The 26,978-nt window shown below is 37.3% G+C and overlaps 1 protein-coding gene and 1 long non-coding RNA gene across 2 annotated transcripts in view; one reads left to right on the forward strand and one right to left on the reverse strand.

Moving 5' to 3' along the window:
* MYL1 (myosin light chain 1) lies at positions 13,661-26,893 on the reverse strand (the record flags this gene model as incomplete). The annotated part of the gene is given in 7 exon segments (NM_214374.2): positions 13,661-13,977; positions 14,553-14,595; positions 17,162-17,239; positions 17,690-17,863; positions 20,681-20,824; positions 26,069-26,093; positions 26,821-26,893. Coding segments are annotated over 6 exon segments (453 nt in total). The 3' UTR covers positions 13,661-13,977; positions 14,553-14,566.
* The window catches only part of LOC102160916, a 38,712-nt gene continuing 31,416 nt past the window's right edge, over positions 19,683-26,978 (forward strand). The window contains exon 1 of the long non-coding RNA XR_001301590.2: positions 19,683-19,864. This is a non-coding gene — a long non-coding RNA (uncharacterized LOC102160916). The remainder of the gene's footprint in view (positions 19,865-26,978) is intronic.

Consider the following 26,978-nt stretch of genomic DNA (forward strand, 5'->3'; position numbering starts at 1 on the left):
TAACGAATCTGACTAGGAACCATGAGGTTGCGGGTTCGGTCCCTGCCCTTGCTCAGTGGGTTAATGATCCAGCGTTGCCGTGAGCTGTGGTGTAGGTTGCAGACGCAGCTTGGATCCCGCGTTGCTGTGGCTCTGGTGTGGGCCGGTGGCTACAGCTCCGATTCGACCCCTAGCCTGGGAACCTCCATATGCCGGGGCAGCGGCCCAAGACAAAAAAAAAAAAAAAAAAAAAAAAAAAAGTAGCTAAAGATTGTCACTGAACAGTGTTCAAGAGAAGAATATATATAAAAGCTGAACCTCAAAGACTCATATACGTAAACCCCATGTCACAGAATTCTTCCTGCATACATGCTAGAGATGGGTTGCAAATGTGTCCAAAAGATCATAGCAAAGAGAAAAAAATTAATTACAGGTACAGTAAAAGGAAAAAAATATATTGTGCAAGACCTTTCCTGTCCTGGTTTGGAGATTTTTTTTCAAGGACAGAATCTATTTGATGTGAATACTTCTTTTTTTTCCCCCAGTTTTTTTTTTTTTTTTTTTTTTCTTTTTAGGGCCACATATGTGGCATATGGAGGTTTCCAGCTAGAGGTCGAATCAGAGCTGTAGCTGTCAGCCTACACCACAGCCACAGCAACTCAGGATCTGAGCCACATCTGTGACCTACACCACAGCTCACGACAACTCTGGATCCTTAACCCACTGAACAAGGCCAGGCATCGAACTCTGCATCCTCGTGGATGCTAGTCAGATCCGTTTCCACTGAGCCACAATGGGAACTCGGTGATATGAATACTTAATTTCTTTCCCATTAAGAATAAAGGTAGCCATTTGGAAAAATGCCTTCAATGTTTGTGATTGATTTTTGTGCTCCAGAATCTCTCTAACAAGTTATAGAAATGCATCAAATGACAAGCCTATCCAAGATTCTGGAAACAAGTTTATGTTAGGTATAGTTTTTTTTATTGTATTCAAGCTTAGTGGTGTTCAAGAGAAAAATCACATACGTGGGGAAGTGATGGCGCCACAATCAAGGAAAGAAATGCCATGGGATTTTAATTTCAGTCTGGTTATTTATAGGTTATTATAAAGGAATTTTCAGATGTCAGTTTGGTCTCTGAAGTAAGGAATCCCACAAGAAGAAAAGTCCATTTTATCATTATTATTCTCTTGAGGGTCTTTATTTTTTCTATTAATGGAACAGTTCTTACCTTTTTTTTTTTTCCCCCTTTGGCCACACCTGCAGCATGCACAAGTTCCTAGTCAGGGATGAACTGGTGCCACAGCAGTGAGCCAGAGCTGCTGCAGTGCAAACACTGGATCCTTAACTGCTAGGCTACAGGGAACTCCGCTAATTTTCTTTTTATCTGGGTTTAGCAAGCTTAGCAAAGAATGTGTTTAACAGTCTAAAGCCATATGAATTTCAAGGGAAATTAAATCTTTCTGATTTAGTTATACGTTCCTCATTGAAATATTATTTGGTAGAAAATACTTGATGTCCAAAAAACTTATGAACCATTTTACCTTCTTTTTTTTCATTTAAGGAAGTTGATTTTCATGGGTAGTAAATAAAGTTTATATTTAGAAAGATGAAACCACAAAGTCTATCAATATGGTTATTTAGTTTATACCACCAATTTTTCCAAACAGATTTGATATGGCTCACAATAAAGGCAACTTTCAATAGGGCCATTAAAAATAAAGATAAAAATTGAGGTAAAAAGATGTAAAGAAAGAATAACTATATAGGGAGAATCATAAATATATTAAATTTGTTCTGAGCTTCCTGACCACCAAAGCAAAAGGCAAATCAAATAGTTTTACTTGGAAGAAGTTTGACTCTTGGTTCTATCTTCATTTTGGATAGCACACACATCATATTATGAGAGCAGAAGCTAAGTAAAGAAACCAATAAATCAGGAACACCTTGGTTAGCAATAATTCCTAAAATAAATCAAAACTTGAGCTTTTCTGCAAAGTACTTCCTAGGAAAAATAGTCAATTTCTGTTTATTGAAATCATAGGAGAAAAATATTTTTTAATCATAAACAACAGAATGAAAACTGGGTAATTTAGAAGTTTTCATTAAATATCAATTTAATTTTTTTTGTTTGTTTTTTAGGCCTGTACCTGTGGCATATGGAAGTTCCTAGGCTAGGGGTTGAATCTGAGCTGCAGCTGCTGGCCTACGCCACAGCAATGCAGGATCCAAGCCACATCTGTGATCTACACCACAGCTCAGGTACATGCCAGATCCTCGACCCACTGAGCGAGGCCAGGGATCAAACCCACATCCTCATGGATACTAGTTGGATTTGTAACCTGCTGAGCCACAAGAGGAACTCCTCAATTTAATTATTTGAATACCCTTCCTTTAAGATTTCCTTGCAATCTTTTTTTTTCAAGCAAAGTATTGTCTTTAAAAAATATTTTTTTTACTGAGTTTTTCTTTTAACAGTAGTTCTATTCCATTATGTGATTTAAAATTAAAAGAAATTTTTATTCTGTTTTTACTTGCTAATTACAAAAGCAATATACCCCATTATGAAAAGTCAAGAATACCTATGTAAAGTAAAAAACCCCAAATAATTTGCTTATAATTATACCTATTTATACATATCCACTAATAATACCCTGGTATCTTTCTCAACATTTTGAGTATTTTGTAGAATAAAGTTTTATTGTGTTTTACTTGTTAAAACTAATGGAACTGGAATTTGGGATATTGAGACAAAAATCAATTGCAGAAATGCACAAATTTTACTGCATTAGTTATTGGTAGAGCTTATTTGCCATACGGTGTTCTGGGGCTACAACTTGAATCTGACAGATAATCTCAAATATTGGTAAGGGGAAATAAGTGATCTGGATTACTTATTTTTAGAGAAGAAACTGCTCTTGGAATAAAAGATAAGAAATACCTGGGTTAAACTATTCTGAGTTTTTTTCAACTTATACTGGCCTTCCCTGGCCTTTCCTATCTTTAACCCTTCCCTTTCCTTTGGGCTCCATATTCCCTCTCCCCTACTTTATATTTCTCTGTAGCATTATCATCTTTAACTTCTTATACTATTTACTTATATATTTGGTTAATAATTTTTATTTCCCATTGGTAGAATATAAATCCCCGAGGACTGCTCATTTTTTAAAATATTTTGTTCACTGATGCAGGGCCCAATGAATAATTTTCAAAAGGGATCAGGTATATGTATATATATATATTTGCTTTTTAGGACCATACCCATGGCATACGGAAGTTCCCAGGCTAGGGATCGAATCTGAGTTGCAGCTGTTGGCTTACACCACAGCCATAGCAATGTCGGATCTGAGCTACATTTTCGACCTACATTGCAGCTCACTGAGACCTACACTACAGCTCACAGCAATGCCAGATCCCCTACCCACTGTGTGAGGTCAGGATTGAACCCACATCCTCACAGATACTAATCAGATTTGTTTCTGCTGCACCACAATGGGAACTCCTGTCTTAATATCAAACGTTATTGAATAGGCCCATTTGATGACGAAAACTCCCTAAACTCTCAGGAGCAGCAAATTCATGGCATGCATGCCACTATTTCCACCTGCTCTCTTATGGCAGACTTCAGAACATTTACAAAATTCTTATCAATCTACTTTTCCTATTAAACTTGGGCACAGCTGCATAATACTGGTTAAAAAAGAGTTACAGAGATACACTACCAACTGAAAAGAGTTTCTACCCATTTGTCATCTTGTTCTAGAAGGTATACAGATTCTTCAGGGTTATCTATTTGTAACTATGGGAGTTTTCATTTATTAAGACATTTTTATGTTCATTAATTTATTAATACATTTTAAAAACTTTTATTTGGTATCTACTGGCTTTATTACTCATCAAAACATTCAGGATACTAGTGGTAATATTTATTTTGTTCCAACCATGTGTCAGGCACGGTTCTAGGTTCTGGGGACACAGCTATGTTGTGATGCAAACAAATAATTATGCTGTATTATAATATGAAAATAGATACAAGGCGTTATAGGTACATATTGGTGGGTATTTGTGGGTAAGGAAATGGGGAGAGGTCAGTGGAAGAAGTGGTACTTGTTCAAAGTCTTGGAAGAGGTGAAATAATTTTTCTGAATAGGCATTTTCATAACAATTTCAAGAGGTGATGATTATAATAAAAGCCATGATTTCATTTATTTAGTCCTTACAATGAACAACACTTACATAGGCACTTTATGTTGTTCATTGAATTCTTACATCAAGACTTCCTGGTGTTCCTGTCATGGCTCGGTGGTGAGCAAACCTGACTAGGATCCATGAGGATGGCCTTACTCAGTGGGTTAAGGATCCGGTGTTGCCATGAACTGCCATGTAGGTCACAGACGCGGCTGGATCCCAAGTTGCTGTGGCTCTGGTGTAGGCCAGCAGCTACAGTTCCAACTGGACCCCTAGTCTGGGAACCTCCATATGTGGTGGGTGTAGCCCTAAAAAAAAAAAAGACTGCCTAAGTATTCTAATTTATGCATGATATAATCAAAGTTACTTATCTAGGTTGTGGCAGAACAGATTGAAACCCAAGTCTGCGCTTTTACACACTACACCATTCAGCAGAAGAGTAATTAAGAACAGCAGGCGACAAAACTGGAAAAGTTTCTAAAAGGTCTTGTGTGTCTTGATAATCTTTGAACTTTTTCTAGCCAGTGGGGAGTTATTAAAGATTTAATGGAATATTTCATAAAACACAGAGGATAGTACTAAAGACACCTGGAAGAAGAATATTTGAGTGCTTGCTACATTTCAAAAAATTTGTATTCTTTAATTCACAAAACAACCCTTGTAAATACCACTTTATAGAAGATAAACTTGAGACTTGCCAAGGTCAAGTAATTGCTCCATGGTCACACAGCTCAGAAGCGGTGGCAGTAGGATTCAAACCTAAGCCTGACTCTAAAAGCTGCCTTGTGGTCTGATTCTTCCTAAGAAAGTCTAACTGAGGCAAGTGGAAAAGTAAGCAAGAGTAAGTATATGTTTGCCATTGGACCATTTTTGCTGAATTATACTTCAAATTAAAAGTCCCAGTTGGTATTAAATGATTACTAATAAGCACTCTTTTGTAGATGAGCTGTCATTAACATACTTTTTATTATTTTTTAAATTTTTATTTATTTTTTTAGGGCCAGTGCAGCATATGGAAGTTTCCAGGCTAGGAGTGGAATCAGAGCTACAGCTGAAGCCTATTCCACACCCCACCAGATCCTTAACCCACTGAGCAAGGCCAAGGATTAAACTTGAATCCTCTTGGACATTACAGGTTGGGTCCTTAACCTGCTGAGCCACAATGGGAATGGCAACATACTTTTATTTATTTATTTTTTTACTTGCTTTTTTTTTATTATTACTCAAATGAATTTATCACATCTGTAGTTGTATAATGATCATAACAGTCTGATTTCACAGGATTTCCATTCAAACATACTTTCAAAAAGTTAATATTTTCCCTCAATATATTTTTACTTACACTCAAATTTTTCTTACTGTACAGGCATTATTATCTACTACTATTCTACAGCAGTACAGATTTTCTCACCCTGTACTATGAATATTACGAGATAAGTTGATTTTCTCCTTCACAGGTTGGATAAATAGAATAGGAAAGGACAATCTTTCTGTCTTTTTAAGTACAGAAAAAAAAGTCTACACTATTTGCTACTTGAATTTTTCTCTGCCACTTCTGTCATTACTGACAAAGGAATTTATTATTATTTAAAAATTTTTCTTTCTTTCTTTTTTTTTCCTCTCTGCATTCACGGCATGTAGATGTTCCTGGGCCAGGGATCGAAACCACACCACATTTGTGACTTGCACCACAGCTGTGGCAACGCTGGATCCTTAACTTTCTGCACCACCTGGGAACTTCTGATTTTTAAATTTCTTTCTTTCTTTTTTTTTTTGCTTTTTTAGGGCTGCACTTGCAGCATATGGAGGTTCCCAGGCTAGGGCTCCAACTGGAGCTACAGCTGCCAGCCTTCGCCACAGCCACAGCCACAGAGAATCTGAGCGGGTGTCTAAACCTACACCACAGCTCACAGCAATGCTGGAGGATCCTTAACCCACTGAGTGAGGCCAGGGATGGAACCTGCAACCTCATGTAACTAGTCAGATGTTTCTGCTGTGCCATAATGGGAACTCCTAAATTCCTTTATTGAAATATAGCTGACATACAATAGTATGTAGTTTCAGGTGTAATACATAGTGATTTGACATTTACATCTATTATGAAATGGTTACCACAATAACTCTAGTAACTATTTTGTCCCCATAAAAAGTTCTTAATAATGTTATTGACCATATTCCTTATGCTGTACGTTACAGCTTTGTGGCTTATTTATTTTGTAACTGGAGGTTTGGTCCTCTTAATCCCCTTTACCGATTAAGCACCTGCCCTCCCCCCACCCCACAGTTATGACACCGTATCACTGAGTCTATTTGTCACCCGTATCACTGAGTCTATTTGTTACCAGCCATTTCAGTGGGGTTCTCAGCAAGGGGCCTCCTACCTGGTGTCGTTTTAGCCAGACCTGACCAAGTTCAGTTCAGAAGTAAAGAACAGCTTTATTCATGATCAGAGAATGGAGGGGTGAGAGCTGCAGCTCCAAAGGCTAAGCGCTGCCCCACAGGCCGTGGGCGCGGCTGCTCTCTAGGGTTCTCCTCTGCGGAGGGGAGGGGTGGAGTTCTCGCCAGGCTGGCGGGTTCTCTCGAGAACTGCTCATGCTCCAGACAGCGGGGCAGAGCCGAGGCCTGGGCCCCGAGCCGCAGCTGCCATCTTGAATCGCAGTGCTGGAGCAGCGCTTCTGAACGCGGCCCGTGCAGGCAAGTGAAATCAGACCAAGCGCAAGAGAAGAAATTAGACCTTATCACTTAGATTCCATCTTCTTTTCCAGGAATTGTTGATGGGCTTTGTGGGGACAAATCCCTCGTCCGCCTCTCGTCTTCCTCCTCATTCCTGAGGGGAGCAGAGGGTGCCCTTCTGCCTTCTGTAATTGCTTCCAGCTGAGTGCGGGCTTCGTCATGACCCAGCCCTGACTGTACCTATCCCCGAGGAACGACCTTGGGGGAGTTTTATAGATTCTCAACTTTTGGAGACAAAGGAAACCAGGCAATTAAGATGCATTGGCCCACATGTCAGCAAGAAAACAGTGTTTATTAAGGACTCCAGGAAAGGTAGAAACCAAGTGACTCTGCGGAGGGCTGTTTTACCCCACTCTTCGTTTGTTTGGCCAGGTTAGGCTGGATGGCTTCTGTTAGCAAAGTTGCTTTTTCCGGTAGCCTGTCCACATTTTCTCCAATTAGGTCCCTTAGGTTGATGTAAAAGCAACATGAAGAATGGCCTGCACAAAAGACCCTGCTTTGGTCAGATAGGAGATAATCTAGGGAAATTTGGTTATCCCCAAATCTCTACTGTTTGGCAAGGCATAGAAACTTACTTGTTTGCTGTTTTTTTATTTTGTCTCTTTAGGGCTGCACCCATGGCATACGGAGGTTTCCAGGCTAGGGGTCAAATCATAGCTGTAGCGCTGGCCATAGCCACAGTAACATGAGATCAGAGCTGCATCTGCAACCTACACCACAGCTCCTGGCAACACTGGATCCTTAACCCAATGAGTGAGGCCAGGAGTCAAACCTTTGTCCTCATAGATGCCAGTCAGATTCTTTCCACTGAGCCACAATGGCTCCCATCATTTGCTGTTTTTTGGAAAAGTAGTTTTCAATCCAAGAGAAGTTCACAAGAGTTACCAGGGATTCCAGTGTCTCAGATTGTTTCTCTGGAGATTGGGGCTCAGGGCCCACTTCACTCAGGTGTGATGTATCCATGGAGCAATGCTGCACAAATTCAGGGAAGAATGGGTGGCTAGGGATCACTAATGGGATAGGTTCCCCTTAGGAGTGAGTTCACCTTGTGGGCTGCCAGTTTTCTCTGGTTTTAGGTGCACCCAGCCTCCTGACTGGAAGGAATGTATGGTTAGGTCAGTGGATGTGGGCATCAGGTGGTTACCATATGCCATGAGCGCTTCCATGGTTTCTCCCACCTGGAGGGCATACTTGGATTTCAGGGGTGGGGTGGGGTGGGGTGAAGATGCCCCTTTTCTCTGCTTGTGGAATAGGTCTACCAAATGTGAGTTCAAATGCACTTTAACCTATTCGGTGGGCCAGTAGCATGTAGAGCAGGGCAATCAGAAGCAATTTAATCTAATTTTCTTGAGTTTTCAACATAGCTTGGCTAAAGCCCTCAGTAACGCCTTAGCTACTTCAGCTGCCCTTTCAGTTCTAGTGGGGAAGGCTTCTATCCACCGAGACACTGTGTCTACTGGTACCAAGAGATGCCTAAAATTGCCTGGTACTTTCAGCATGAAGGTAAACTCAATCTTCCAATCTTCTCTAGGATGTATCCTGGTTTGAATGAATCTTATCTGGGGGCCTTGAGGGGTGTGTCTGGTGTTGGGGTTATTTATGGCGCAAATGGAACAGGTTTTGACCACTTAACTGATTACATTTTTCATGCTCATGGTCACCATGATCTCAAATAGCTAATTAGATAGGGCTTCCCTTCTATAGTGAGTTCCATGCTGGGCCTCCCTGTTGGCTTGACAAGCTACAGTTTGGGGAAAGAAGTGTTGTCATGTTCATTAACTAGCCACCCATGGCTCCCTAAATTCCTATTGAAATCCCCCTTTCAGAGTTTGTCTACCATAAAGTAATATATATGTATTAAATATGATACATATGTGTAATAAATGTGTTATATATGTATGTAAATGTACATATATTGTGTGAGTATATATATATAATTTTAGGTTGAAGTTCTTTTAAGTTCAGGCACATTCTAACAATCCTACAATTTACCTTCACCATTATGCTTAATGTTTTTGATGTCATATTTTACATTTTTTTGTCTGTGTATTCGTTAACTATTATGGATATAGATGATTTTAGTACTTTTTTTTTTGTTACATGAGGTTGATCTATTATTACCTTTACTGTCTATATGCCTTCATTACTGAGATTTTTCCTTTCATAATTTTTAATTTCAAATTGTGGTCTTTCTTTTATGCTTAGAGAAGTCCCTTATTATTTCTTGTAAAGCCAGTTTAGTGGTGCTGAACATTTTTAACTTTTGCTTGTCCCTATAACTCTATATCTCCTTCAGAGTACAAATTTTTCTCACTCATATCCTGTTCCTTCATTTGGAACATATTCCTCTGTTTCCTTATTTTGCCCAACTCTTTGTATCTATTTTTAAGTGTTAGTTGTGTTACATTTCCTGATCTTGGAGAAGTGGCCTTATGAAGAAGATGTGCTGTAGGACCCAGTTATCATGTTCCCCTCTAGTCATAAGTCATATGCTCTAGGAGTGCTCCCTATGGGGGCTGTGTGTATCCTTCTCTTGTGGCAGGGTCAATTATTTAGGCATACTGGTTGGCAGGCCTGGCACCCAGCCTGGTTGGCTGTGAGAATGTGACTTTATGGTGGCTGCAGGACTACTAGAGAATGAGGTAGGCTTTCCATGTGGCTGGCTGAATGGCTGAGGCAAGGGTAGGGAGTGCAGGTTGGCCCTTCTAGAAGGTTGGGCCAGGTCTGCATGTGATCTGGGGGGCATGGAACTGGTGCCAGCTCACTGGTGGGTGGGGTTGGTCCCCATATGACTGTCTATGTGGCCCAGAGTGCTCTGGACTTGTGCCCACTTGCTGGTGGGTGGCACTAATAGGCTAGAGAGAGGAGTTCAAGATGGTTCTTGCCAGTGCCAATGTTATTGCTATAGAATGAGCTCCCCACATTGGCTGCTGCCAGCATCTCCATCTTCAAGGGTGTCCTAGGTGCTTTCTCTCTCTTTGAGAGGGTCTCTAAGATCAACAGATGGGTCTGACTGAAGATCCTTTCAAATTACTGCCTCTGTACTGGAATTCAGAACATGTGAGATTTTGTGTACCCCTTTGACAGCTCTGTCTATTTCCTATAGGTCTCTAGCTTTCTTCATAAGCCTCGCTGGTTTTCAAAGCCAAATGTTCTGGGGCCTTGGCTTTATGTGAAGGACCCTGCAGTCTGGGGATCTCGATGTGGGACTTTCAAGCTCTTGCTCTTTGGGGAGAACTTTACAATTGTGGTGCTGACCTTTGGTTCTGACTCTACCACATTTTTGCCCCTCCTACTCATCTCATTGTGATTCTTATTTTATTTATTTACTTTTTTGGTCTTTTCAGGGCCACACCTGCAGCATATGGAGGTTCCCAGGCTAGGGGTCAAATTGTAGCTGTAACCACCGGCTTACTCCAGAGCCACAGCAACACCAGATCCAGGATGTGTCTGCGACCTACACCACAGCTCACAGCAACGTTGGATCCCCCTGAGCAAGGCCAGGGATCGAATCTACAACCTCATGGTTCCTAGTCGGATTCATTTCTGCTGCACCACAATGGGAACTCCAAGTAGTTGCAATTTTGATGTGTCTATGGGAAGAGATGAATTCAGGGTCTTCCTACTTTGCCACTTTGGCTACTGTAACTGCTATTATTTTTTAAAAGTTCAGGTGGACTGGGAGTATTTCTTGTGTTCCTTGGAGTATTTCTGGGCAACTTAAAGATCTGTCTCTAAAAAAAATCTGAATTCTATCTTTTCTCAGCAGGTCCATCCCTATGTTTGCAGGCCTGGGGTAGGGGTTCAAATTAAGGTCTCATTATCATGAATTTAAGTACTTACAAACTATCAATCAAATTGTTACATAATATATACTCTGGTACTCTCTTGACAAATATAGCTTCATACAAGCTTGGAAGGGCAGGTTAGATTTCTTGCCCTTCAGTTCTCACCTCCAGTTACAAAATGCACTGCAGGGATCTTGTGGTTAATTCTATCCTTACTTTAAATAAAACAAAACAAAATAGCTGGCTTTGGCCATCTGTTGATGTTTGGTTTGCAGTCTTCCTTTAGGAGGATAGACCTTGGAAGACTCCCACCCATATCCTAGAAGAGAGCTTGGGGCCCCTTGGAAAGGGAGTCCTGGGTCCTGAGTATCCATAGTGTGTAAGAGTTGGGGATGGGCTCTGGAAGTGGCATGCTCTATTTCTGGGTATGTTCCTTGGCTCTGGGAGTGTGTAACTGGAGGAGAACCAGAGTGGAGCCCTCCACAGTGTGAAGTCTGTGGCATGGGTCACATGTGCCCTGGCCAAAGAGTGGTTCTGCTTCTGAGTTTTGCATGGCCGTGGTGCAAATGGACTCTGGCCAATCACAGTGTAGGAGCTGGCAGGTGAAGCAAAAAGCAGGGTATAGCTAGTAGTTCTTCCTACCAAATATTAATACGTAACTAAGAAAACTTATTTTGACATGAAGTTTCTGGAAAAATTCTCAGCAGGTGTTTGGAACACCCATCACCCTTCCTTTCACACTGACTCTCCTTAGCCTGAGGCTCACTCATCAAACCGTACAATCGAGACCATTGCCTAAATTATTTCGTTGTTTTGCTCTTTCTCAGCTTCAGTTGTCTTGATAATTCAAAAGAGTGTAACTTCAGTCTAGGCTCCAGATACCTGCAATTTAATCTCTTTTTTTTGGAGAATGTAGACTTGGTTTGCTGAATACATCTTTGGATTTGTGATTTTTTCTCTGGACTTAAGAGTATTTAATGGAAGATATTCTTTCTCCACTATATCAAGTTTCAAGACATGTTTGTCACCATGGAAAATGACTTGTAAATACAGTTAGAGAAAAATACATCAAGAGTTATTTTGTATATAATGTTATTTGAGAAATATTATCGTGAAGTGTAAAAATAAACTTTTATTTCCTTAATAGTCATTGTTTCATTCAGAGAGGAGAAAAATTAAGTTCTTGTGTGCTATTTAAGTTTCAAATATATTTTACGGCAAAAATTAATGTATAATATTACATTATATTAATATATGTCAGAAAGGTGACTTGAAGATAGTTAAAAAACAAACTTGAAAATATTTGCTTATGCTGTGTAGGCTTTTCAACAGTTATTTTTAAGGACTAAGGAATTAAGCACCTGTCATTTTTGCCAGCTGGTATAGATGTTTAAAATTACTGTCACTCTTCCACCTGCTACTCTATTTTGCACCTGCTACAACTTGAGATATGGGCATCTCACACATAGTAATTTAATAAGGTTAGATCCCATGACAGTATACTAGATGTTATCCCATGGGGAGTTAAAACAGTTTTATATGGTCTTGAGGGAAAAATATTAAATATGAAGCTTGAGACTAAAAATTTAGTGCCTTGCAGACATCACATTTTTCTAATTGAAAAATGTTACAGGAGTGTAGGAGATGAGAAATTTAATAACATATTCCAAAGCAAAAATGAGCTTTTATGATTGAACTATTTGTACCAGTCAACTTCTCTATATGGTGACATTTGTAATTTTTAAAAACACTTTCTATTTCTTGATGTAACAAGCAAATATAAATATTTTTTGAGAGCTGCTCTGTCCAGTATGGTATTCATGAGACACAAGTAGCTATTTATATTAATTAAAATGAGACACAATTGAAAATTCAACTCTGCAGTCACACCAGCCACATTTTTTTAAGTGGTCAGTCGCTAAATGTAGTTGGTGATTACCACACAGGGGAATGTAGATAGAGATTGCCATTTTCACTGAAGGTTCTATTGGACAGTGCTGTGTGAAATTTCCAATTTCTGATCTTAGGCAAATTTGGCCTTAAATATCTTGAGGCCATAGGGAATTTTCCTTAAAAGAAAGATGGTAATGTCCCAACATCATCTTGGCTACAGGAACTTGGATCAAAGTTGAAGCTGTTGGCTACTGAAATCTGAGTGACCTTTGCTAAAATAGGAGCATGATGACCTGAAGTGCCTGATGTCAGTGCACAAAAATGTATAGGCAGGCTGGTATTTTTCAGAGATTTTTTAATCCCATATATTAAAGATATCTTTTTAGAGAGTGGGAAAACTATCGTTTCATCTCTTCTAAATATCCAACTATTATGCTTCTATTCTAAAGAAAAAGTGTCAACATGATAGCAGTATGATATGAGGTGAAGTTTATACTATGAATTTGTCTATCAATTAGTGTTACCATTTAGAGCATGTACTAAAAGATTGAACCAAGATCTGGGGACATGGACATGCAAGGTAGAGGGGATTGTAGCAGGAGAGAGAATATTAATAGACAGGCTCTTGAGTTCTTGAGTAAGAGTCTCATCCCCAGAGAGGCTTTTTTAAAGTAACAGCTGAAAAGTCACTTTAAATTTTATCCGTGAAGACATTCAGTGAGACAGATCAAGGGCTTATTAGAATTTTTTGCTAGGCCGGATTGTCACTAGAAGTGAAAGAGATCAAGTTATGTATACAATGATTTACACAAAACTGAAGAAACCTGCTTTCATCTTAAATTGCCTGGATAGCTTATATTAAAATGTCTTTGATCCTATCTAAATTTCCTTGTTTTTCTATTTTGTTTTTTCCATGATATATAACTATTGTTATTTTTCAGTTTGTTATTGTGTATGCTGTAATTATTTATTCTTTTAAAATGTTATAATTCATCATTATTCTGTACATTAACAAAAGAATTGAGATTTTTGTAAATAGTTTCTCTAAACAAGAAGATAAAAACACAATGCAATTTGAACTGTACAGACTGACCAAAATTATTTATTGATTTATTATTTTAAGGATTTTTTTGACCCACTGTAGAAAATAAAGAGTGGTGCTTGGATTTGAGATTGTCAGTATTTTATCCTTCTTGTCTAGAGCAGCAGACACTTGGTTTGTGTGGTATGAATATAATTCAGAGGGAAACAGTGTATAAAAACTCAGGGAGTCCCTTAGTCCAGAATGGTCCAAGTTGTTTTGTTTTCCTGAATGGTGGTAAACAGATTTGGACAGTTAGTCATGGGTATTATTAAAATAAGGTTCCAGTCAGTCTTCTTAACGCAGTGCTTGATCTGCAAAGGAAAAGGGAAAAAGAATTAGATGTTGATTACATATTTTCAGAAAGAAAATGGGGATGGACATAATGGGAAGTGCAAAAGAAGAAAAAGCACAAAATGAACCATCACTTCATTTCCTTGCTGAAAGAACCTGGTTGCAAGTGCTTAAGAACATAAGTAATTGTTGAAAACTACTTCAGTTATTCAAAGAATTAAGACTAATGCTTTCACTATTGTTATGTTCCAACTAAATTAATTAACTAGTCTCTGGTTTGTTGACTCTCCACTACATGATTACAGTAGAGACAAAGATAGAGTTTAATACATGGAAGCAAAAACCTCAGAAGTTTTTGCTTGTATTCATACTAAAATGCTCTATTTCTAACTGAAAAAAATTTTAAAAATTAAAAAAAGGAAAATAATGCTCTACGTCTAAATAATCCCTCTCAAAGAAGTTGATGTGTTCTGTTTAATAACTCTTCATTAAGAATCAATACTAATTATATCTACAGCATATAAATGAAGTTGTTACATTAAAAAATATAATATCAAGAAGGCCTTATATATTAATAAGAGGAACAGATAGATACCTTGAGAGCTCTATTTAGATAGACATGATGTGCTTGACAAAGGCTGCAGGAATAATATAGACAGAGTTAGAAAAGAGTGATAAAAGAGTGGTTATAAGTTAACTCAGTTATTCTTAGCTATAATTCTAGAGTTTATTTTTTAAGCTTCATATAGCCCTCTATTGTTAATACTTTCCTCTGATTTTGTAGATTTAGCTTTTTAAGTGTTATATTCGTATGGTTAAATTTTTAAAAGTATGAAAGAATTTATAACAAAAAAATGTTCCTTACCACTGTCTCCCAGCTATCTAATTCCTCTCTTTATAGATAAGTCGATGGAGCTACTATGCATGTATAAGAATATGTAAATATATGTTTTTAAAAATCTTTTACACAAATGATGGCATCCTCTACAAACTCTTTTGCACTTGCTTTTCTCAGTATCTTGGAGATTTTACCATAACTGTAAACAACGTTATCCTTGTTCTTTTTTAGGGCTGTGGCGACGTACTAAAATCTGTTTGATACATCCTACATTGACCGCCAATAAGTTGCTCAACACAGTAATGAATAACCGCATATCACTTGTTTCACTTGAGTTCATGTCTGAAGACTATTATCCCTTGAAATAGTTTTGCTAGAAATAATAGTACCACATCACCAGGTACAGATTTTAATGACCTACATCCTAATAGGAATGCATGAGATCATTTGTTTCAACACATTCTCCTCAACTCAAAGTTTGGTCAAACTTAGATTGGCACAACTAGTATATCTAAGTGTAATGTTAATCTGCATTGCTTTTATTATTAGTAAAGTGTAGCTTATTATATTCATATACATTTTTATTTCCATTTCTATGAATTTTCTATTCACATATTTGTTATCTTTTCTATTTGGTTGTGGTCTTTTTATTAATTTGTAAATTTTTTTTTTAATTAGGGAAATGTACTCTTTCTGATATTTATTGAAAAATTTTCCCCCTAATTTGCTGTTTGTCTTTTGACTTTGCTTCTGCTGGCGTTTGCTGTTTAGATGAAACAAGATATATGGTTGAAGCTATCAAAATTTGTAATGCCTTCTGGTTTCTGTATTAGTGTTAGAAAGTTTTTCCCACTCCAAAAATTATAAATAATTTCTCCATGGCTTTTATGTTTTAGCTTTTACCTTACTTTTATTTTATTTATTTATTTATTTTTGGCTGCACCTGTGGTGTATGGAAGTTCCTGGGTCAGGGATAGAATCTGAGCTGAAGCTGAGACCTATACCATAGCTGTGGCAATGCTAGATCCTCAACTCACTGCACCACAGTGGGAGCTCCAGCTTTTACATTTAAATGTTTGACTTGTAAAATTTGTCCTAGTAGGAGATCCAGATTTGCTTTTTTTTTTTTTTTCCTTTTAAGGGCAGCACCTGCAGCATTTGGAAGTTCCCAGGCTAGGGGTCAAATTGGAACTACAGCTGCCTGCCTACACCACAGCCACAGCAATGCAGGATCCAAGCCGAGTCTGTGAGCTACATCACAGCTCATGGCAACACCAGATCTCAACCCACTGAACAAAGCCAAGGATTGAACCTACATCCTCATGAATACTAGTCAGATTCGTTTCCACTGCACCACAACAGGAACTCCCCAGATTTGCTTTATTTTCTAACTAACTGTCCCCTTGCCCAAACAATATTTATGGAATGATTCTTCTTTTATGTAATGCATTTATGGCAGTAACTGAATGTTAAACATTGTTTATAGGAAAAAAGTAAAGTTTAACCAAGATTGTCAGGGAACATATACTTGTTTCATTGTTTGCCTTTTCTCCTGTCCTTTCTTGTCCTCTTTTCTTCTCTCCCTTCCACTTCCTTTCTCTCTTTTCTTCACCTTTCTGATTTTCTCTTATTTTTTTCCAAGTTGTTAGACTTCATAAATCCATATTTACATCAAATATGGTTAGATTAGTCTTTTGCAGGGATGGATAAGTTTTTTCAATTTTATTGCAAAATTTTAAATTTATGGGTTATATCATGCAACTTTATCTTACATCTTTATTTTGTGTGGTACATTGCTTTTTAGACCCTCTGGGTGAAGTTGCTGTAAATTGGTGGCAGGAAATAGGTAACTGGCCACTATGAGATAAATTTCATTTAAGCTAGAACACTAGACAAGGAGAACTAAATTTTAGCACCAGCCCTGCCATTAATGATGTGGTCTTCACTAAGTAACTAAACATCTCTGGCCCTCAGTTTCCTCATTTTTATATTTGCTTGCCATGAAGGATTTTGAGATTTATCCAACTGTAGTATTACAGAATATTATTAGTTAATACTAGAATTTATTCTGACACAAACTTGTCTGTTTTACAGAGATGTTGTGAAGATCTAACAAGAAAAAATAAAAGGGAAAATGCAGTTTTAACTTGTATAAGAATGCCTAGAAATGTTAAAACACACTGGAATAAATCTTATGTACATAGTCAGATCCTTACAAGATACTTTTTTCAAGTTATTGTGTAATTGATTAATAATAAGTAACATGTGTATACCCAATAAGGGACTAGAGAAAAAGAAGTTGTTTTAAGCTCAAAAGAAATCCACCATCAACCTAATCAGTTCAGAGCGGTTATGTGAGATTATACCTTCATAGTTGATGCAGCCATTGGAGTCTTCTTGACCTGCCATCAGGGCTTCCACTTCTTCCTCTTTCATCTTTTCACCTGATGAAACAAAACTCTTTGTTCAAAAGCAAAGCCAGAGAATATTTTCAAAATTCCTCTGTGAGTGATCAGTTTTGGGCTCCTGAGGACTATAACTAAGCTATTGATGGATAGAAACCAAGCCCTTCTTTTTCCTCCAGCAGGAAAGTTGTCAATAAATTGTTTTTGAATAAATGAATTAAATATACACTATACTTGATCATCTAAACTCTATTCTATAAGATCTACAATGCTTTACATTACTTATTCATTATCAGTAATTTAAGTTACCATTTCTCCAAAATAAACTTATTGGCATTGAGACTAATTGAAATGGTCATTAACTTCTAACCGTTCTTTTCACTTTGTAATTTGCCCCCTACTTATTTTGGTTATAACACGATTTTCCTAAGTCATGCTCTTTCCTATATATTCTGTCCTATTAAGTCCACTGAAATAAATTTTCCTCACCTAGTGTAGCTAGAACATGACGAAGTTCAGCACCCATGACTGTACCATTGCCTTCCTTGTCAAAGACACGCAGACCCTCAACAAAGTCTTCATAGCTTCCCTGGTCCTTGTTGTTGGAAATAGCTTGCAGCATAGGCAGGAATTGTTCAAACTCAATTTTCTTGGCATTCATCTCTGGAAGAAATTGCAATTTAGATAGTTATTAGTTCTCATAAAATTCCATCTCAGTCAAAATTAAGCTTGAAAGTTCATTCTAGATCATCTGAAAAATCTTCATAGAGCTTAAATTTCAGTTGGTAAATTGCTGGTGACAAAAGTTTTGTAACAGATAATAGCGTGAGCTCTGGAGTCCTAGTGCTGGAACTTTCATCTCCAATCCACCATAGTATGTGATCATGGGCAAGTTTCTTAACTTCTTTGTGCCTCAGCTTTTTCATCAGTCAAAAGAGATATCTCTTGAGTTCCCTTGTGGTGCAATGGGTTAAGGATCTGGCATTGTTACTTCAGTGGCCTTGTTGCTCTATTGCACACATTCAGTCCCTGGCCTGGGAACTTCCACATGCTGTGGGCACACCCAAAGGGAAAAAAAAAAAAAAAAGAGAGAGAGATACTCCATAATGTTAGTGTGAACATTAAATGAGATAATACATGCAAAGTTTCTTTTCTTTTTCTTTTTGGTCTTTTTGGGGCTACACCCACAGCATATAGAATTTCCCAGGCTAGGGGTCTAATCAGAACTGCAGCTGTCAGCCTACACCACAGCCACAGCAACAAGGTATCTGAGCTATATCTGTGACCTCCACCACAGCTCAGGGCAACACAGATCCTTAACCCACTCAGAGAGGCCAGGGATGGAACTGTGTCCTCGTGGATCCTGGTCAGGTTTGTTATTGCTGAACCATGATGGTAACTTCTGACACATGCAAAGTTTATTACAATATGTGGGACAAACTGAGTGCTTAATCAGTATTAGCTATTATGTTATTAGTATTTTCAATTTAATATTTATTATATTAGGGAAGCAATATAAAAATATACTGATAAACCTATTAGCATATGAATATAGCAAAAACTGAACTTTAATATATATTCCACCTTTGTCTGAGCTGTTGAAGAACCTTCAATGTCTTTAAATTTTATTTATTTATTTACTTTATTTTATTTTATTTTTTGGTCTTTTTGCCTTTTCTAGGGCTGCTCCTGCGGCATATGGAGGTTCCCAGGCTAGGGGTCTAATTGGAGCTGTAGCGGCTGGCCTACACCAGAGCCACAGCAACGCCAGATCTGAGCTGCGTCTTCGACCTACACCACAGCTCACAGCAATGCTGGATCGTTAACCCACTGAGCAAGGCCAGGGATCGAACCTGCAACCTCATGGTTCCTAGTCAGATTCCTCAACCACTGAGCCACGGAGGGAACTCCTCAATGTCTTTAAATTTTAAATAATTAAAAAAAGAAGCCTATGAGGAGGGTATGTGTGTTAAATATTTTTGATCTCTTGACTTGCAGTTTTAGAGGTCTGGAGATAATAAGAATTTCTTTAGTATCTTCTAATAAGGTAAACAGCATTCACAGCAAAAGTATAAAACAGACTATTAGATGTATACAAATGGATAAAGTTTTATACCCCTAAAATCAAAATTCCCTTTTACTAATCTGTCTTGGTGTAGAAATATAGTACTCTGAGAAATATTAAGAAGATTAAATTTGAATGCTGAACACATGAACATTTACCTAATAATTCAATTAAAGATGGATGTTTGATAAGTTAGAAAGTGGTATTTAAAAATAAATTTTGTGGAGTTCTTGTCGTGGCTCAGCAGTTGATGAACCCAACTATTTAACGATGTGGGTTTGATCCCTGGCTTCACTCAGTGGGTTAAGGATCTGGTGGTGTTGTGAGCTGTGGTGTAGGCTGCAGACATGGCTTGGATCCCTTGTTGCTGTGACCATAATGTAGGCCAGTAGCTACAACTCCGATTCCACTCCAGCCTGGGAAACTTCATATGCCTTGGAGACAAAAAAAAAAAAAAAAGAAAAGAAAAGAAAAGAAAAAGAAAACTTTGGCTTATTACACTCTTTATCTTATGTTCTCAGATACTTTTTGCATGATTTACCTGGGCATTTTCCTCTAAAGAAGATGGAGTTTGAGAATTCCAGCAGACTGATTTAGAGGTAGGTTTTCTTGAAATTTTTTTTTCTTTTGTAACAAAGGAAAATAGTCTTTTCTGGAAAGAGATTATTTGCCTTCTCCATGTTTTGCTTTATTGTAAAGATAAAAAGCCGAAATATCTCCTTGAAAATATTTGAGTTTTGTCTCTTCTTTTTTGCTCAGTGTGGTGTTTTCCAACAGACTCTTATACTATGCTATGAACCATGGGATTAGAAAAAATTTCTTGGGGGAAAAACTGTAATTGTAATGTATACATGTAAGGATAACCTGACCCCCTTGCTGTACAGTGGGAAAAAAAAAATTTCTTTGTTCCAGACTAATGGCTGGATTACTATATCCAGCAACGACTTCTGCAATTTTGCCATTTATGTATCTCACTGATTTTTGCCTTTGGATTTACCTTAGGGGACTGAATGCAGGTTTTGGCTTAGATTTTTTAAAGTCTTTTTGTAATTCTGTGAAAATAGAAAATACTTTTATTAGGATGTCATCAGTCTGTTCTTAAGACAGCTGAGTTTCCTTTTCGATGGTCACAGAAGCTAGGTGTATTTAGATAGCATGATGATGATGATGATGTTAGCATTAGATATTATTTCCTTTCATTAATGTGAAATTTTATTATGCTTATAAATTTCAAAGAAAGGGTAACTTAGTTTATGAGGAAAAAAAATGAGACTCTAGATAGCCAGGAGCACACTTACCCTCAGGAGTAAATTAAATTAAATTCTATTCTGTGGAACTTTTTTTCAATACATTTCTCTCTCTCTCTCTCACACCCCCCCCCCCAACTTCTTGGAAAAACATGTGGATGTGGTTACCTTCATTGCTGGGGTTTCCCAGAACCTTCTTGACCTCTGCATTGGTGGGATTTGTGCCCAGAGCCCGAAGGACATCACCAACCTGGCTTAGGGTGATCTTGCATTCGCCTGTTCTGTCAAAGAGGAGAAATGCCTCCTTGAATTCTGCAAGAAGCAAGAAGCATTAGGATAATTTGTTTTTTTCTACCCCAGACTTATAAATTAACCCAAATTTCAACAAGGATCCAGTTCAAACTCTCTATTTTACAATTTTTTCCAGTCACTTAAGATGTTATTATTGGACTCTCCCTTTTCCAAGCTTAATTGACCACCCCCTTTGACATTTCTTTTTGGGACAATTTTAAAGTAGCATTTCCAATTTCAAGTCACATGTAATTATTCATCAGAAATGGAAATTTAAGCTCCTAGTCATATTTGTTCATATTTCCTTCATTTGCCTTGGAAACAGGACTAGGTTATGAAATTCTGAGGGCTTGAGATATCTTAAGAATTCCTCATAAAATCCCTCATATAATTAATGAAGTTAATACAATTTTCAGAAAACAAGGAGTTCCCGTCATGGCACAGTGGAAACGAATCTGACTAGGAACCATGAGGTTGTGGGTTTGATCCCTGGCCTCGCTCAATGGGTTAAGGATCTGGCATTGCCCTGAGCTGTGGTGTAGGTTGCAGATGTGGCTTGGATCTGGCATTTCTGTGGCTCTGGCGTAGGCCAGTGGCAACAGCTCCAATTAGACCCCTAGCCTGGGGACCTCCATATGCCTCTGGTGTGGCCCTAAAAGGACAAAAGACAAAAAAAACCACAACAACTTTTCATATGTGGGGAGCTACTATAGATTTAGGGACATGGAGGTTAACCCAAACTTTTCAAGTTACATAGAAAAGTCTGCTCTTGAGGTACAAATTTCCTAGACTCTCCTCTTAACTAATTTTCTTCAAGAATAACTTCATTTTTCAGGTCAGGAAAAAGTTTAGAAAGATGAGACAAACCTCTAAATTCTATGGTGTCATTTAACCATTTCAATGTATGATTCTAATAGATTCATTTATGACTGATTCAGAAGGAAAACTATTTGGATCTATTGCCCTGATAATCTCTTTAAACTTTACTATTTCTTCAGATAATACATATGATAATATGATGCTTTATTAGCTGTAGAATTAAAATTTTATGGAAATAACTATAATCACATGAAATTTCAAGAAAAAATACAAAAGATTTCTTAAATACTCTAATTTCCCCCAGTGATAACATTTTGCAAAATTATAATATACTATTGTAACCAGAACATTCACATTAATAGACTCCATTTATTTTATTCAGATTTCCCTAGTTCTACTTGTATTTGTGTTTGTAAGTATATATTTTAAAAGTGTCTGTTTTTATCATAATCACTCTATTGCTTACTTGCCCTACATTTTTTCATTCCCCTTTGATAGAATTGGTTTTGCCTTTTAGAATTACATTGACAAAGAATTAAGAAGTGTACACCAAAAAGACAGAAAAAGGTGCTACTATAGATTTAGGGACACGTAAAGACATTTTTACTGAAGTTTCAAAGCTTAGCTACATCACATTTTCTGGAGAACCTCAAGGTACTGATGGCAACTTGTTGGAGTTAATACCAACATCACTCATAAACACATTTGTGAATGAACTGGTAGAGGTGAAAATATTCTTTTCAGGTCATTAGTGGGCTCAAATCAAGAGATGTTATTTAGAAAGATTATTCAGCAAAGTACCCTATTTTATTATCCCTCCATCCCCCATCTAAGATTGCATCAGACATTAAATTCACAATCAAATATAGATATGTTACCATTCTCTGCTAAAATTTCTCCCTCAAATTCTACACAAATTGACATTACAGATCCTTTCCCTAATTTAAAACACATGCTGCAGGCACTGTGGGGTCATTAGTCAAATATTTTTTATCTTTCTAAGGGGCATGTAAAACTGAACTATTCTTGTTACTTGTTTAAGTCTTTCATGCAGATTGCTCAGAGGGCTCACTATTACCCTGGTCAGATGCTAATATAGAAATAGGATTTTATGGACTGTAATAGAATCTCTTTGACATTAACTCTCTTGTTGGTTTAAAGGCCAGAAAGATATGGCTCTTCCCACTTCAGATTTTTAAGGCTTTGTATTCTTTTTTTTTTTTGTCTTTTTGCCATCTCTTGAGCCGCTGTCGCGGCATGTGGAGGTTCCCAGGCTGGGGGTCTAATCGGAGCTGTAGCCCCCAGCCTACGCCAGAGCCACAGCAATGTGGGATCCGAGCTGCGTCTGCAACCTACACCACAGCTCATGGCAATGCTGGATCCTCAACCCACTGAGCAAGAGCAGGGATTGAACCTGCAACCCCATGGTTCCTAGTCAGATTCATTAACCACTGCGCCATGACGGGAGCTCCAGGCTTTGTATTCTTTTGAAGAATATAGAACATGAGTTAACTGATGACTGCCTAGGGGCTGGCCACCTGTTTTTGTAAATAGAGTTTGATTGGAATATATCCATACCCATTCATTTATGTGTTGTCTGTGGCTGTTTTCATACCTAAATAATAGAATTGAGTTGTTTTTATGGAGTCTGTAGTATCAGCAAAACCTCACATATTTACTGCTTAGCCCTCTATGAAAAAATTTGCCAGTCCCTAGTCTAGAACACCATTCTAGAACTTTTTTTTTTTTTTTTTTTTGGTCTTTTTAGGGCCACACCTGTGGCATATGGAAGTTCCCAGGCTAGGGGTCTAATTGGAGCTTCAGCTGCCAGCCACAGACACAGCCACAGCAACACTGGATCCAAGCCACATCTGCATCCTATACCACAGCTCATGGCAACGCCAGATCCTTAACCCACTGATCGAGGCCAGGGATTGAACCCACGTCCTCAGGGATACTAGTCGGGTTTGTCACTGCTGAGTCAGGACGGGAACTCTTCCTAGAATTTTTTATGATGATTGAAATGTTCTATATCTGGGCTTTCTAAAAGAGTAGTAGCTACTAGCCACCTGTGGTTCTTGAGCACTAAAATATGACTAGTGCAACTGAGAAAATAGACTTTTAAACATATTTATTTTTGCTTAATTAAAGGTTAAATTTAAATAGCCACATGTCACTAGTGGTAACTCTACTGGACAGCACAGAACTTAGACCTTTAGAACACTTTAATTTTCCAGTTTTTTTTTTTCTTTACTCCAAACTCGTGATATATTCAAATAGAGAAGCCAAGAGAAAAACTCTAATCATTGAACACGGGAGCAAAGTAAGTCTTTATTGCTGAAAATATAAGATTTCCTTTTAATTTAAAATGCTTAGATTTGCTTTCCTGGCACAGGAGAAAACGTCTCCCACACCAACATTTACTGAACCTCTACATCTAAAACCTATTTCACATACAGTAATAATCCAAATGTTCCACTGCAAGCCCTTCTGTCTCTGAAAGGGTTTTTGAGTCTTCTATTGCTTGATTCTGCCATAGTTTGGAAGTCATAATGACACAGTAAATTAGATATTTTAGAGGACTGGAATGCAGTATAATTGCAGCATCACTAGTTAAAATAACCAGCAAGGCCCTACTGTAGAGCATAGAGAACTATACTCATTATTTTGTAATAACCTATACGGGAAGAGAATCTGAAGTGTATGTATGTATGTGTGTGTGTATATATACACATATGTGTGTATATATATGTGTAACTGAATATCTATACATATATATGTATAACTGAATCGCCCCTGAAACATACATAATATAAATCAGCTATACTTCAATAAAAATTATAATAAATAAAAAATACATTAAACATAAAACAATTATAGTAGAATCATCAACTGTTTTCAATAAGAAAACATAGTCTTTTGTAGTATAATTTCAGATGATCTTGAATTCTAAGTTATCAAAGCTTCTACTCTCTCTACATGAAGGCATTAACCATACTGTAGAAATATATGTCTTTACAATAGCAAATATCCTTTTTTCCTTAACTAATATCCAAACATGAGATATTTTGGACGCTGAAAAAGACTGAAAATGTTGAATCCTTTAGGTAGAGAAATGAGGTATAACTATAATCATACATTTATGAGTATTATTACAATTATTTACATATTATATATTATAACATATAATATATACATACTTATTATGACCAATATTAAAACTTACACAATATTATATAATTAAAATTTTCTCTTCTCCCTTCTTAGATGTATTTTTGTCTCAGTTTATTTAAATATGTGACACTTGCACTCCATAAACATTCTGCCCTAAGCTTTCTAGTGAAAAAGCAAGATTGATAGGGCACAAGATCTCTTGGGACCAAAGACCTGAAGAAGAAAAAGTGGAAGTCTTAGGGAAACTATTCAGATTCTCTTGAATCTCCAAAGTTTGAAGTCTTCTAGTTAGAAACTGTTTGTATGATAGAAATTTCTAATTAATTCAAACTAATACTAGATTTTGATCCTAACATTAATTGTTGGGAGCTTTAAGCCAGTTTCAGTACTTTTCTGGGAGCCTGTCCTGCATCTCTAAAACTGGACCAGGAGATGTCTAAGCTTCCTTCAATAGTTTTTTCTTTTTTATAAATTATTTCCCTTCTCTTTGTCTCTGAATGCACTTTTATTCTATATCCCCTTCATCCGCTATTTTTCTCAACTTACTGTGGTGCCCATTGATATGTGGATTTGGTAATTAAGCAGTTTTGTAATCAATTTTGTTTTCTACACTGAACAATTTAGACATGTCCAATCTCTCTTTAGGGATTTCGTTGACAAATTAACCATCCTAAGTCCACATCATTTTGGGGGTTATATAGCGGGTAGTATTACTTACTGTATCAAATTGGTTTTATTAAGAAATCAGTGAGTATAAGGAATTCTTTTGTGGTATTTAGCTTTTGCTTGCTTAAATTTTTCGTTACTGATTATAAGCAAAAAGTTCACATTGAGAGACTTTATATTTAGAGTGATTGAGAGCATTTATATTTAGAGTGGCAACACCAGTGGGGATAATTAGAAAGAGCTAATCTCATCTCAGAGGAGTTGGTTTTCTCACATGCCATCTTTATAAGTGTGCACATTTAAAAACTATGTCGTTTAAACTTACCATCCTGCTGTTCCTTAGAGAACTCGATCTGTTAGAAAGAAATTAACCACAAAGAATATTTTAACCAAACAAAAATGTCCTGGTTTTTAAATGTATCCAAGCTCATTCCCTGAGTAATCTTCAAAGTAAGCTCAAAAAGTATGCTTACTTTTCAGAATTCAGGCATAGCTTGGATACTAATAGGTTGAGCCACACAGTAACATGCCTTGGAGATGAGTGATATTTCAGAAACTAAGCAGTTCTCTGCCTACATCTGTAATAGAGAAGCTTGATTCACTTACCAGCAATCTGGTCAGCACTGAAGGACTGCAGTGGCGAGAGAGAGGAAGAAAGAAAGAAACAACTAGTACTCTTTCAAATGCATTGACAGAAGAGAGTGCTTTTTGCTTCAAGATGTTTAGGAAGCCATGTAGGTGTCATAGAATAAGAGTTGCCTTAGGACATTTTTGAGTCTAGGAAAAATAAAAAGCTACTGCACAAGATAGTTAGGGAACATCTCTCTGCATCTTAATACACGAGTCAATGATTTAACAAATGCTAAATCAGATTCTTTCTGGAAAAATATAATAATCTATGGTGTATTTAAGATATATCTAATAAAGATATACTTACTAAGAAGTTCATATAGACTGCATTAAAAAGATCATTTTAAATCTTTCTTCTTTTTAACCAGTACATTTTTACCCAATGCATTGGAAGTAGTTTACTTAATTTTAGTTATTGGCACCATTGGATTGTTTTCTAAGGTATACTATTTTGCTATAGTTGAAGGTTTTTTTTCCCCTAAATTTAGATATAATAAACCTTATGTGATATAGCAAAGTTGGTGAAGCATAAAATATGCTTTTGGGAATAAGATGTATTTTTCTAGTTGAAGTAATAGCTTGAATTAATTTCTTCTATTCTTAACCCACCTCAGCAAAGCCCCAGAATAGATTCTACAGATTCATACTGAATATGTTCTCTCCTCAGTTTTATTCCTACCCACTATCTGTATCTTTCTGTAAGTTACAGTTTTTCTCATAGGACCCACCATGATGAAACTGCTGGGCTGCAAACAGCGGCGAAGCTGAAGAGTGAGTTGAGGGCTGATCCAATCCCTGAGTGGGGGGCCTCCCTTGCTGAGGCTCCCTTTTATTTCTGGAGAAGCTCTGACTTCATAACTAGCATCAGATTTCAGAGAGAGGTAGC

Source organism: Sus scrofa, chromosome 15, assembly GCF_000003025.6.
Source record: "Sus scrofa isolate TJ Tabasco breed Duroc chromosome 15, Sscrofa11.1, whole genome shotgun sequence".
Classification (NCBI taxonomy): domain Eukaryota; kingdom Metazoa; phylum Chordata; class Mammalia; order Artiodactyla; family Suidae; genus Sus; species Sus scrofa.